Consider the following 14,659-nt stretch of genomic DNA (forward strand, 5'->3'; position numbering starts at 1 on the left):
TGTGTGTTCATGTTTCTATCTGTATGTGTACATGTGTACATAGAAATGTGCATATAAACGGAGACTCAAAGTTGACGTGAGGTGTCCGTCCTTAATGGCTCTCCACGTTTTAAATTAGAGCAGGGCCTCCTACTGAACTCCGAGCCTGATGATTTCTGCTAACTTAGGTAGCCATGTTGCTCAAGATATCCCCTGCCTCTGCCTTGGGAGTACTCATATTATAGGTGTCTGCCATTATGAACCTAAACTTTTATAAGGATTTCAGAGATCTAAACTTTGGTTCTCACAATTGCAAGGCAAATAAATGCTTTACCCACTTAGCTACCTACCTTACCAGCTCCCTTACAAAGTCTGTTATGTATCTCAAAGCTGGTAAAAGACTCAGGGTTGTCTGCTTCCCACGGAAATGGTTTGATATTCATAAGGACTATGATAAAAAGAGACACTACCTTAGCTTGTTTTAGGTGATCAAAAAATTGTCTGCTGTGTTATGCCAGGAAGAGAATTTTCAACTTTAATTCAGCAAGCCAAAACCTTTAAAAACTGCTATACTTCTTGCACCAAACAACTCATAACCCCAAAACAAACCACCAGGTGTGTATAGAAAACAGAACTGTATTTTACGGGAACATTCATCTATCTTGCGAAGTAAATACAACCCCCAAATCTCAAGTAGATCACACTAGAGTGTGTGTGTGTGTGTGTGTGTATGTATGTATATATATATATATATATATATATATATATATATGGTTTATAATCATATAACTGAGCTAATAAACATGTGTTGAATAAATAAACACAATTCTCAGAGCAGCATGGGGAAACTGGATTAAGTTTCATCATTTCTAGTTATAGATAATAAAGACATTCAGAAATGCTAACTGGCTTTCCTGTTTTAAAATCCCACATTAGGCTGATGTTTTGTTATGTCTTCTGAACACATCTTTCAAGAAAGTATGAAGCTCAGGGCTGGAAACACAGCTCAGTAGGCAAAGTGCCTGCCTGCCTACTAAGCACAATGGCAGAGCTTCTGCCTAACACGCAGGACTTGGGTTCGATCCTCAGCAACACAAGAAGAAAGCACAATACGACAGCATTAAGCATGGTCACACTAAGTATCATGCTAGCACACTATTTATACTGTACAGGGGCTATCACTAATCAAAATTCACCAATACTAATGATGCACAAACATTTAAAAATAAAGTATGTTTAGAGTAATTTAGCAATCATTAGGCTAAAATTTAAAACAAGAAGTTATAATAGAAGTATGAAAATTGAAAGAACTAAACTTTGTTCTATTAGAATGAGTAGTTGAGATCTGAAAATTATGTATCACAAATATACTACCTATAGAATAGTATATTGTTTTGGTATATCAGACATTTTTGCATTGTAATGTACTGAAGTTACATTACAGACTGAATTAGCTGTAAACTCAGCTAAGTTTACTAAGACTGAATTAGCTGTAAACTCAGCTGGTAACAAAAATCTAGTGTTGGTATGTTACCACTGCCAGTGGCAAGCTAAGCACTTAGAGAAGACATTATAAAACTCATGAAACTAATTCACTTCCTGTAAAATTTAGCTATATATAAAATATTTTATAGAAATAAAAGTAAACATGCAATAAAACCATCTCCTTGTTGACAGCTATACTGTGTAAGGAAAGCTATCCTATTTCTTCACACTGCTACAAGAAAATAATGTGTTTTATTTATACTGTTTGCCTTTAGCTTTGAAAAAATGTAAACCAAATGTTCTTTTCCTTACTGTGTTAACAGTAAGTCCAGCTAGTGACTCTTTTCTGTCAAGAGACTATAGATACTGTAGAAACGTATCTATACTGCTTCCTCAGGTTTCCTCTGGGGAAAAAAATGCATTTGTTGTCTAAAAAGTCAAAGTTAAATAGAAAAATCTTCATTTGGCAACATTATGGCTCCAATCCATCCAAGAAACATCAAAAGAAGTGAAAACTGTAGAGCAAAAGTCTCAGAAATAATGGCATGTATTCCCCTAAACCTGTTAAATTAATTACAACATAAATTACAAATAGATTTGCTTATTAATTTTAAAGTAGGAAAGTCTAGCTTTATAATAGAGACACAGCTAGCACACAGATCCTTAACCAAATGGTCATGGATGAATACTACCAATATGGGACAAATGCAGAATAAAGCCCCCTTGAGAAGGAAAAATAAAGCGTGTTGGTCGTTTGGGGACTAGAATGGTGAATAGTACAGTCTGTATGTAATCTAGAAGAAACACGGTCTGCAAATAACTGACCTGTACTTCTCATAAATTATCAGGTATTAAAGTTAAGAATAGGGTCAAGAACTACCCAGCTTAAGGCACTGGAGGGCTATTACATCCAAATCTAATTCATTGGCTGTTCAGATCAGGATATATGCTTGTTACTAACATAGCAGACAAGAAAGCCTTGAAGATGCCATGCGTATCATGCCTTGAACTTATCTTCGAAGAGTCAAAATGTAACAATACCCATGGTACACTCCCTCCCCCATCTCTTTTGCATTTGCAGGTGCTAGGTATCAAACTCAGAGCCTCATGCTAGTTAGAGCTCTATAACATCTGGAAATCCAGCTGTTTAGAGGAGGAAAAGGCAGGAAGTTCAAGGTTATCCCAAAAATACAGGTAGACTTCGAGGAGAAGCTAGGCTACATTACACCCTGTCTGGAAAAATCCCAGCAGACAAACACCAATATGTGACTGAGGCTTACATACTTATAGCATCCTTGGTAGAGATGGAGCTGGTATCTGCATCTTCTCATGCAGCTGAAATGGGAAGCTCGGGAGCTCATGGCCCTTATGACTAGACACTGTTTTCTAAAGGCATAGCTTCTAGGCTGTTAGGAGATTCTAAGATGTATGTGAAGTTTCTCAAATGTCAAAAGGATTAGGGACCCAGGCACTAATGTAAAGAACAAAAGTATATGAAGAAAATTAAGAACTAAGCAATATCCGCCTCCCTCTCCCCAAGGAGGCCTGCATCAAATTTAAATTCAGCACTTTCCTGCTATCACAAAGCAGAGTGGAGAATATTCCATGGATGTGCTGTCAAAAACTCTGAGTTTCCATGAAACTGCCACAGGAAGCAAAATCCTAAACTTTGTTCACTGTTCACTCCTTTGTTTGAGACAGCATATTGATATGTGCCCCACGCTGGTCTTGAACTCATGTTTTCCCCCATGAGCCTCTTGAGTGCTAAAATTATAGGCGTGTGACAACACTCTCCTAACTATGATTTCAATTTTATTTTTTCTCTAATATCTACATTGCAAACATGCAGGGTGTGTAACTTTTCAAAAGTAGGATATTGTTGGTACATGTCTGTGTACCAGATGCTATCCACGGAGATCTCTGGCCCTGCCCAGGGGGAGGATTCAAGCAAAGGGGAAAAGGTGTGAGCAGGGAGGGGAAAGTCCCTCTGCCACTTCCATTGCTGTTGCTGCTGCTGCTGCTGCTGCTGCTGCTGCTGCTGAGGTCTGAGACGCTGAGACTGCACTGCTGTATGGACTTGAGCTGTTTGGTGAGCAAAGTGCATGGGAGCTTCTAGTGGTGAGAGCTTCAGGACAGCATTCTCTTCCCAGGCAGTGTTACAGCTCTTGCGAAAGACACTCTCAAAGTAATTCTCACACACCTTTACTTCTTCTGCATAGGATCATATACAGTTTTAGGGTGGGTTGGGTCTGATAGCAGGTGCTTCCTATGGGCTTGGCCTGAGATGACCCATCTAAATGAGGAGGGACTTGGGGGGCACAGCCCCTGAGTTACTGATGACCACTATTCTGTCTATGGGAGGCTGTGGCTATGTGACTGGAGCCTGGTGCTGGGAGCAGGCAAAGCTCCTACCCTTCAGGGTCCCCGGGGCTTCAAGCCTTAGCTCGACCTTATCAGGCTTCTCTCAGGGTTCACCACTCCACAGGATATAATTATGCAACAGATCCTTACTATTTCTTTAAGCTTGATATGGACGTTCTCTTAGGTGTGAAGTGGAAATGCTCATTTATAAGTACAGAGACGTGGATTACAAAACCAACAGAAGTCATTTTCAGTCTGCTTATGATAATTTCTTATAGACTTTGAAAATACCACTTGTGTACAAAAGAGTCATCATAGCCTGAGTCTGCTATCCTAGAAAGATCAAGTTGTAAATTGGCTTCTGGCTGGTGTGTGGTAGCTCTTACTGTGTCCTCACTGACAAATGGCCTCCCTGTGTCCACACTGTGTCAACATACAATGTAATCATGCTGAACCTGTTTTCCATCCAAGAGTCCTAGAATTTTGGTGTCTATTAAGACAGTGTGTCTACATGAGTGACCCCTGTAGTCACTACAAAGATGATAAACTTTGGATGCCTAAGCCCAGTGAGCCTCTCTCGTAGGCAGTGCTCACACATGCAGCGACAGCTCATTGTTACGGCAGTAAAGGCAGTCTGGTCCTTGGATCAGTTTGATTTCCTCAGCTTCACCCTCTGTGCCTTTCCTTTTTCATGGTCTGCTTACATTCTTTTCAGGGACAAACACTGCAGGAAGCTGGCTCTGTGCCTGCCAAGTCCCATGTGTCTTGCCAGTGAACCAACAAAGTCCCAATGACCTTGATATTCAAGACGCCATGCTTCAATATACAGAATTACCTCTACTTAAGACTCTCCTGTTTCAGTCACATTGCTACATATACATTAACAGATTGTGATCATTTTAAGATGATAAAAGTTTAGTCTCTTATAATTCATAGCATGATCTGCCTTTTGGACAAATGAAGAAATGATACTTAGAAGATACTATAATATTAATTCCATGAAACGATGACATTATTTTTCACTCATTTAAAACAAATCCCAAAAAGCAGACAACAGTCCATTACAATTTGGGTGGTCTTTAAAAGCAAAGGAATCCTTACCGTGAGGGGTGATGGTCTGTACAGGCTTAGTAGGGGACCTCACATTCCATATGGTCAGAGTACCATCAGAATGACTGCAAATAAATTGTTTTCCTTCATGATGCCAAGCCACAGAGTGAATCGCCTACAGAGGGGTGAAGAATTGTGTTATCAAACTACTAATGAATAGTCTGGTAATGATCTTCATGAATTTTTTTGGGCTTCCACGCTAGACAAAACATTACCTACATTCTCAAAATAACTTAGTCCTCTTATAATACAAATAAGACACTTCATATTGAAACTGTTTAATCCCTCCTAATCATTGTATTTCTTAAATTTGTATTAGGAAGCTATAATAATATACGCACAATTTATTGACAAGTTCAAGAACAGAATTTTCTTAGAGTTTACCAAACAATGCCTGATTGAAGAAATGAGTCACCTGAGAGATTAGAACTTGTTTTAATGAGATAAAAAATCTATCCTAAAATTCACAACATATATTTAGGATTAAGATCAATGACAGGATGGCCATTAGAACATCTTTTCAATACCTTACAGTAATTATGGAGGCTGGTTTTAATCTGGGAGGCCACCCACTTTTCCTTTTACTTATTTTATTTCATGTACATTAGTCTCTTGCCTGGATGTGTAAGTATTTGTGTGTGTGTGTGTGTGTGTGTGTGTGTGTGTGTGTATGTGTGTGAACCACGTGTGTTCCTAGCACACACAGACAGAGGCCAGAAGACACTGATCCTCTGTAAATGGGAGTTACAAACAGTTGTAAGGTACAATGTGGATGCTGGCAATCAAATCTGCATCACCCGAAAAGCATCTGTTGTTCTGAGATGTTTTTAGTCCCTCAAGGAGACCCTTACAGGCTGTGCCATCTCTTCAGAACCAGGAGCAGACTGTTTTTTTAATTAAAATATTATACTTCTAATCTACTATCCAGAAAATATTTTATTTTCACTGATTTTTCTTCTTGTTGTTGTTTTTGGCTCTAAATTATGACTTTTCTCTATAAAATTGTATTTTTAGAAAATCAATTCCAGCAGTTTCCTTTGAATTTCTTATTTTCAAGTCATGGTGATGTACTTTTCAGTCTTAATGGTTAGCAGACTTTAAAAGGTGCCCTGCTGAACTACTAGAATTACACAGCACAGCAAGAACACATTCAAATGAAACCCCAAAAAAGGTCTATTATACATACATACTCAACAGTCTCAATTAATTCAATGTCTGCTTATTTGGGTTCTTTGTGTGCTTATAAATTTAAGTTAAAATTATACAGTATTGTAATACAGGTTGGATAAAAACATTTACATGCTGGTGAGCAGATACCGCAAACGCCATCATTTAATACAACATTTCTGATTCAAAGTATTTCTATTAAAACTTGAAATAGAATACTAATATAAACTGGTCTACAATATACTTAAGTCACTCTAAAATCTCAATCTTAAAATAAGCTATACCTTTATATATACTGTAAGTGAAATTATGTCCATAAAATGTGATCGGTGCTGAGAAGCTAAAGCAAAGCTGTTTAACGTATTTTTAAACAAGTAAGAGGAAACACATCTATTGTTTTGGGATGTGATTGGTAAGCAGTGTGATCCGAATCTAAACAAAGGGAAATATTAAAGAGAACAGTCTTCCTTGAAGTTGCCAGGCTGTGCTATAGAAGGAGTGTATGGGGATCTCTGCAGCTATGTCATGTGTGATATGATGATGTCACTTTCCAGAGGGAACTCCATGACCCAGAAAGTTCACTAGTGAAAGACAGCAGCAATGCACTGTGTGTTCTGACTCTTCAAACAGTGGTAACTGAAGGTGATATGAATGTATTATAGATGGAAGAAAATCTGTTTCAGTGAAATTAGAAAAACTTCTGTAACTAACCTAAAATCAAATCTAAGCAGAAACTGAACATTTAGTTCTTAAGAGAAGAAGTCATGAATTATAGCAATGCCAAGAGCTTTAGTGAGAATAAACATAGCTGGTACCTCGTCGTATGTGTATCTGTAGTCAGCCTTCTTTGACTTAAGGTCCCATAAGACTACTGTTCCAGATTCAAAGCCAATCAAAAGCTGCAGAAAGGAAAGGTCATGTTATTGAGGAATGATTTACCTACTTGGTAAAATACTTATTTGTGGACAATAAAGCTAATTATCATTCATATACTTCACATATAAAACTTTAGTATAATTAAACACCTGTACAGGGAGTTACTAATCATACAGATGACAAATGAGAACACAGCAGGATGGATTTACATGCTTTTGATGATTAGCGACTCAAAATACAACACATACTGAAGAGGAAGCAGAGTCTATATCCTAATGCGTTTCTTAAAATTACTAATATAAAGGTACATTTGTATGTGCCTGAAGTATTCCATACTTCCCAAGATCTATAAATCACCAAGGAATTTCATTCAATGTACATACTGATTAATTTCAAATAATCACCCCACATTCCTTCATGAAACTCAAGCTCACCATTCGAATAACCATCCCGCTTCCCAAAATCAAACCCGAAAGTATACTCAAGACTAGATACTCCCTCTGCAGCCTGGTAGCTCTCTCTACTGTGTCCTGATCACCAGAGCTAATCGGCTCTCAGTCAAATGAATGCTAGTCAACAAGAAAAATCATCAAGTAAATTTACAATGATGTTTTGCATCTCTTTAACTTCTTATCCCTGCATTTCTAGTACTGACCTCCTGGAAAAGTGTACATAGATCTCTTTTCTGACCCATTTCAAATTGTAGTTTTGAAATCTAAAGATGACAGGGAAATGTAAGCTTTTACTTAAAATTTGTCAGCCTTGCCACTCTTTTCCTGAGAAAATCCAAACTCAATTAATCATACAACTGTAAAATTCATTACTGTCTGATTGCTACTTTCTACTCCAAAATCTCCCCTCATATCTCTCCTGCCCAACACACTCCATTTATTGATTTTGGAGTTTGCTTCTGCATGCACATTCATATTTGAGTGTTTGTATATGCTGCCTTCTGTCTGAGAGATGTCACTTAAATGAAATCCTCTGACTCATCCCACTTAGGTGGGTCTTAGCAACTGCTTCTTTTGAAGACTTGCTCAAAGTACCAAATGTTAAGTCAATGTCCACCCAGTGTGCTCCAGTGACACTCAACTCTTTTCTAGGCTTAAGGGTTACAACATAGCATTTTCCTTATTGGAGTTCTCTTGTAGCCTATAACAGTGGTAAACTGCATAAGCACTAATTCTATCTTGTTCACTATTAGACCTTTAACATACGTCATAGAGCCTGATAAACTGTGCTCATCTGCTGCCCTATACTACTGCCCCAGGGTGATGGCTAACACTGACTATTATTTTGATAGGATTTAGAATCACCAAAGAGTCATGCCTCTGAGCAAGGCTATGAGGGTTTATCTGACTACTTTAACTGAAGTAGGAAGATCAATCCTACATGTAGACAGCAGCCTTCCATGGACTGGGGTCCTGGACTATAAAAGGAGAAAGAGAGCTGAACATTAGCTATCAGGGGTGAAATACATACTCCTGGAAAGCCTGTGCAACAATCTCCTCTCCCTTCCCTAATACCTCTAGACATTTCAGATATATGACATGCCAATATCCCATGGAGAAGAAAAGAAAATTCAGCAATAAAGAAAAGAAAAATTTACAAACAAACACTATGTTAGCAGCTCATGATGTAGACAATGAGCCCTAGGTATGAAAGCGTCACTTTCCAGACTTGTAACTTTAAGAAACTAGCTTTGCCTATTCACATTCTAATAATCTAAGAAAGTCACAGTAATGTTTTAACCAGCCACAGCATCCTAATGAACTTAAGAATCTGTGTCCTCATTTACACTGCAGGACCCTGCCCCTAGTTGGTTCTGATTGGTAAATAAAGATGCTAGCAGCCAATGGCTGGGCAGGGCAAACAGAGGTGGGACTTTTAGGATTCTCAGGCTTGGGACCAAGAGGAAGGGGAGCCTAGAAAGTGTGGAGGAGACACGACACTACTCCTGTGGAGTGGAGGACAGGGAGGCATAGCCACCATGTAGGAGCGAAAAGAGTATGGCCTAGAGGGCTGCATAACTGGATCCAGGGCAGCCAAGGTAGAATATAGAATTTAATAGTGATAACTCGGGATTATAGGTGAATTAACCGCATGGAAGTTAGAAAGCGGCCCAGCTATTGCACTGATTAAGGTACTAAGACATAAAGGCTGTGTGTGTGTTCCTTTTGGGAACATTAAACATCAGGATGAGTAGCAGGAACATGCTGTTGGGATTTATTTTATAAATAAATCCCAAATTAATTCAACAAAGAAGCAATGTACAATCCATACTTCCTGGGAAAGAGCAAATCAGATTTCTTTAATGCAGTGACACTGAGTATATCAACCACTTACCAGGGCAGGCCCCATGCCCAGGAATAGTTGGATAACACAAAACAAATGTGTGTATGTTTGTGTGCGTGTGTGTGTGCGTGTGTGTGTGTGTGTGTGTGTGGTGTGTGTGCCTGTACTCACGCATGTGAGTGTGCTTGCAATGTATGTGTGTGTGTGTGTGTGAGGGGTTGTTTCACTTTGTTTGGCATTTGTTGGTCTAGCTGATTTTTTGTATCTTTTGTTTTGATTTTCATTGTATGTGTATGTGGGGGTGGGGAGAGAGAAAGCCAGAGACAAAGGAAGCTAGATCATGCATGGAGTTGCTGGGGAGGGAACTGGGAAAGAGCTAGGGAGGGGAAACATCATTAAAAATACATTGTATAAAAGTTTTTATAAAAAAACTGTGCCAGACTGCTATCAACTGTAATGTCCTCAGGAGAAGAGACACTACAAACAAGTGCCAAAATGACTTAGTGAGTAACTCTAGGTAGGAGAGACCCTTGTTAATTCTCAGGCTTCCCACTCAGGCATTTAGCTTATAAATAAGTATCTCGCAAAAAAAAAAAGTACTAATCAGGTTACTATACATTTGCTTTATGTATACATTTTCCAATCATAAAATTCCATAACCATTAGCCAATTGCAAACAGTCCAGGTACGTTTTTGTTTCCTAGTGGAACCTCAGAGAATTGTGGGAAATAATTTGTTTGCCCTTTTGCACTAACTGAGAGGAAAAAAAACATTTGAGTCAAATCCTTCATAAAATAAAGCTTGGATCATTGATTTCAAACAAATTTTCTGGTGCTCATTCAGGTAAACATCCTAAAATTGCACAGGTAGGGAAATGTCATTAAATGGAACTACCTGAAAGATGATTAGTTTAAGTAAGAAAGTCAAACTTCATAGAAAAGAAAATTTTATTATTTTTAAAAGTATTAAGTAGCTTAAATTAACGATGGTTAAATACAGACTGCATGAGTACAAAAAATTAAGCAATACTTTAAAACACAACAAAACTATATCTATATTATTAGTTGGATTATTTATAAAGAAAATATGAAGGAAGCTGAGATATAGACTATTGTTGAGGTTTTGTCTTTTACTGTCTATTTTAATGCTAAGTGTGGGCCCCAGAGACCTGGAGTTATCTCTGACTGGTAAATAAAGATGCTGATAGCCAATAGCTGGGCAGAAGAGACGTAGGTGGGGTTTAGGGATCCTGGGCTTGGGATCCAAGGAGAACGACAATGGGAAGAAGGCAGGAGAACGAAGGAGAAGCCACCATGGCTTGGGAGTAAATGTGGCTCTGTGGGCTGGCCAGATGAAACATAGTACACAGTAATTACTAACTCCGCTCGGGTTAGCGATAGGAAAGTGGGTTTTAAAACAGAGAGTAGTATTTGCCCAGCTCTTGGTTGCTTAAGGCTTACTGTAAATATAAGGCTATGTGTGTCTATCACACAGGAACTAGATGGTCAAAGGCGGGATAGAAACCTTGAGGCTGGATTTCATAATCCTACAATGGACTGCTATAAGACAGTAGGACATATGCTAAGTGCTACAAAAGCTGCCAGTTAAGTTGCTAAGAATGAAGACACCACCAAACAAAGGAACCTGTTTGCATTATCAGAAAATCAGGGAAAATATTCTAAATAAGAAAGACACATGAATAACCTACACTTATTAAACCTTACTAATGTTTTAGTATTTTTAGCCCTTTTAATTAGAAATTATTCTAATTTTTCAACTGACTCTTCACAATGAATAACAACATTACGTTGTCTGATATACAAACCTGGGTTCAATCTCAACCTTTCAGCACAAGAGCAGTCCTAGGAGGGTTTGCATATTTAAAAGTCAAAACATCATGGATTTAATTAACAAGTGTTTGTTTATAAAAAATTCTACCTTCCCCTCGTCCATGGGATTATCACTTATATGGACAACAGGTCCTGGGTGAGATTTAGATGACCTGAAAAAAAAATGAGGTTTCTTTACTCAAGTAAAGTTTCAATATTCATTACAATAAAAAAGATTCACTTATGAATAAAATAGTTCAGTCAGCTACCAATCAGAGAAAAACTGGTGAAATCATATGGATGTAAGACAACAAGCTTGATAATTGCACTTTCTATATAGGAACGATTTTCAATTTAGTCAAAACATTTATTTTAACATAGAAAATCTTTTTTCAGTGTGATGTTAATATTTTAAAACAATGCAACGTTTAATGCTAGGTATCAGCTGGGGTAGTCCAACCAATTCTACAGATCATACTGGAAGTAGAAAAAAATTGGTTTATTTTATTTTGAAAACATGCAAATGTTACTACCTATTAATACTACCTATTCCTATACTAGAGAAAGAGATAGCATATATGTAAGAAATATTACTGGAATGATGCCCATGCATTTGGAAAAAAAAAGTGTATCACTTCAGAGCTGTGAAGACTTAGACCACCTCCATCCACCAGAGGTCATGAGCAACACACAGAACAGACTGAGCTCCCCCCACCCCCCAACCCCCCAGCTTCCAAGGGAGGGTAGAGACATCCTTGCCACAGAAAGGAAAACTAGCTTTAAGCGCACTATTCTAGCTACACCAAAATGTTTGAGATGTGTCACATTCATTTTCTGTGTCAAAAAGTTAAAACTGTTGAGTGCATTTTTCAAAGACTGTTGCCAACAGCTTCAAACCTTTATTCTTAACATTCTAAGTAAAAACTTACAAAAGAAATGGTACCAAAAAACTTTCAGTAAGTAAAAATTACAACTGAAGATTTTGGCCACCACAGTGCAATCTGATTTTTGTTAATCTTGGTGATATAATATATTTTACAAACATTTACATTTCTTAGCTATTAGATATGAAAGAAGAGCTTACATCAGTATTTAATAAACATTGGCAACAACACATTTGTAGTCATGGCCACTACTTAAAAAATAATTAGAAGATTAAAGAGAAATAATTGAATTAGAATATAAATAATAAATGTGAGTGTTTTCAACCCAACAGGAATAACTCCTACACTGAAACTATCAATTGTAACAGTTTACACACAGGTGAATATAGTATACATTTATAAATGTATGTGAATATAAAAGGCTTATATGTATCAACTGTCATGCAAATAGGAGAATACTTATGAATGACTGAAAGACCTGTATATAATACCAGGAATTCCTGACCTGTCAATCCCACATGGATTCACTAACTGGCTTTTACATAAAGATAGACTTGATACATTCAGATTTAGAATATTTACTCAGACTTACAATTCGATGGCTTTATTCCACATAATGACATAGCCTGAGAGTGTGAAGGACTCCACATTGACAATATGTATGTTACCTCGTTCAGTGCCCACATAGAGCCACTTACTCTGGAAAGGCAGATGGCAAAATGTAACCCTGTGAGAGAAAACACAGAGAGAATGCAGATGACAAGAATAGCTGATATGTTTTTCCTAACTGTACTAGATGGTCACTTATTACATATAATTAGAAAAGTAAAAACTGATAATAAAGTTATAATCATTCATCTATTCTCTGTGATTGATATTTATGCATGCTAATTCAACTCATGCTAATTCAAATGTATTGTCAAGCATATTTCACAATAATGTCAAATATACGGCCTTACAGTAAACAGCTTGGCATGATCAAAGGGGAAGAGGTGTGAAGTAAGAACGTGCTTCAAATCTGACTACATTATCAACTGTGAAGAGATCTAACATTTAAGCCAATGTTCAACTCGGGTAAAAAAAAAAACAACAAGTAATAATTAATAATAATAATGAACATAAATAACATGCAATGAGAATAACCACTACTGGATTATATGCACAAATGCAATCCTAGGCCTCTGGCAAGAGTGAACATACACCATGTTTGCCATTTCCATAAATGTACAATTTCATTACAGAAATTTTACAAGATGAAAATACATACTGAAACAATGAAATATAGCTTATGCTCTTATTCCTTCTAGAGTTAATGTTCAAATAGACCTTAAGGTTTAGACATTGGCATCATTTAGTATTTTATATAACAAAATGTATTCCATCTATTATAATGAACTGCAGATATTGAACCAGAAGAATAATTTTGTAATGCAGTCTGAGTATCCCCCTTTGATATTCTTGGGACTAAAAACATTTTAGATAACAGACTTTTTCATATTTTAAATAGTAGCATATAAATAATCAGATACTTTGGGACTAGGACTTAAATCTAAACACACTGATTTAAGTAACATATATGACTAAAGGTAATTTTGTACAGCTTTTGTGTGCCTACATTTTGACGGGAGGCTGTCTCATGAACTCAAGTGTGGAATTTTCCATTGTTTGTGTCACGTGGATACTCAAGGTTTCACATTTTAGATCATAGCCTACTTCAGATTTTTAGATTAGGAGTGATCAACCTGTACATTGCTATTTCCAAGGCAGCACAGTTGACGTCCATACCACCTTTTTGAAAACCTTAAGAAAATCTAAGGAAAAGGAAGAAATTTGGATTAATGGGTAAATGCAGTATCTTAATCATGATAATGGTTCACTGGAGCATGTATATATGTATCAAAACTTAAACAGCATACATTGTTTACATTTTAGATTCATGTCACATATAACTCAGTAAAATTGCCTAGTATTTTTGTTTAATCAGGTCTGTATATTTAGGAATTACGAGAAATTATCTTGTTCTAGTTAACACGTAGACATGATCAGTAGAGTAAGACTACCTACATTCAATTTCTCGTTCTGTCATTTATTAGCTATAATACTAGGTAAACTACTCAATTTTTCACTCTCATTTCTAAGTTGCAAAGCACGCCTATCTCACACATCCTCTGAGGGTTAGTAAGACAAAGCATGTCAGGTGCTAGCAACAGGGCCTGACATTAAGTATTAATAAGTGCTAGCTGTATATTATTAAAAATAAATTATATTCTCCAGCTGGAGATGTGTCTCAGCAAGTGATTAAGAGCACTGGCTGCTCCTCCAGACATGTCTTGGACTCACAGCACCTACATGGTGGTGTACAACATAGCAGTTGTGGGTGCTAGGAGCCAAACCCTGGACCTTTAGAAATGTAGCCAGAGCTCTTAGTAGCTCAGTCAACCCTCAAACCCTTAAATTACAGCGTTTAAAAACTACTCTCATAATTTAAGTGAGCAGAGAAACAAGGAAACACAATGTTAATCACAACCAATCCAACAGTTTCTTATCTGTCAAACCCCCCCCCCCCGGTTCTGAGCATGTGGTCGTATGAAGAGTCAAAAACTAAAAATTTCTGTAGCAAGCTGGACCTGCTGGACCTGCCAATGTCCTTCCAATCTGTGATGTAAAGTTGAC

At 37.3% G+C, this 14,659-nt stretch overlaps 1 protein-coding gene across 3 annotated transcripts in view; it reads right to left on the reverse strand.

Annotated features, from left to right (window-relative positions):
- The window catches only part of Stxbp5 (syntaxin binding protein 5), a 145,525-nt gene that overhangs the window by 76,857 nt on the left and 54,009 nt on the right, over window positions 1–14,659 (reverse strand). For all 3 annotated transcript variants that reach the window (XM_028764346.1, XM_028764345.1, XM_028764343.1), the window contains exons 5-8: window positions 12,579–12,713; window positions 11,212–11,275; window positions 6,918–7,001; window positions 4,927–5,050 (exon numbers count right to left, since the gene is read on the reverse strand). In XM_028764346.1, coding sequence (XP_028620179.1) covers window positions 4,927–5,050; window positions 6,918–7,001; window positions 11,212–11,275; window positions 12,579–12,713 — 407 coding nt within the window. The remainder of the gene's footprint in view (window positions 1–4,926; window positions 5,051–6,917; window positions 7,002–11,211; window positions 11,276–12,578; window positions 12,714–14,659) is intronic.

The sequence above is a fragment of the Grammomys surdaster genome, unplaced genomic scaffold (assembly GCF_004785775.1).
Source record: "Grammomys surdaster isolate TR1022 unplaced genomic scaffold, NIH_TR_1.0 143, whole genome shotgun sequence".
Taxonomy (NCBI): Eukaryota; Metazoa; Chordata; class Mammalia; order Rodentia; family Muridae; genus Grammomys; species Grammomys surdaster.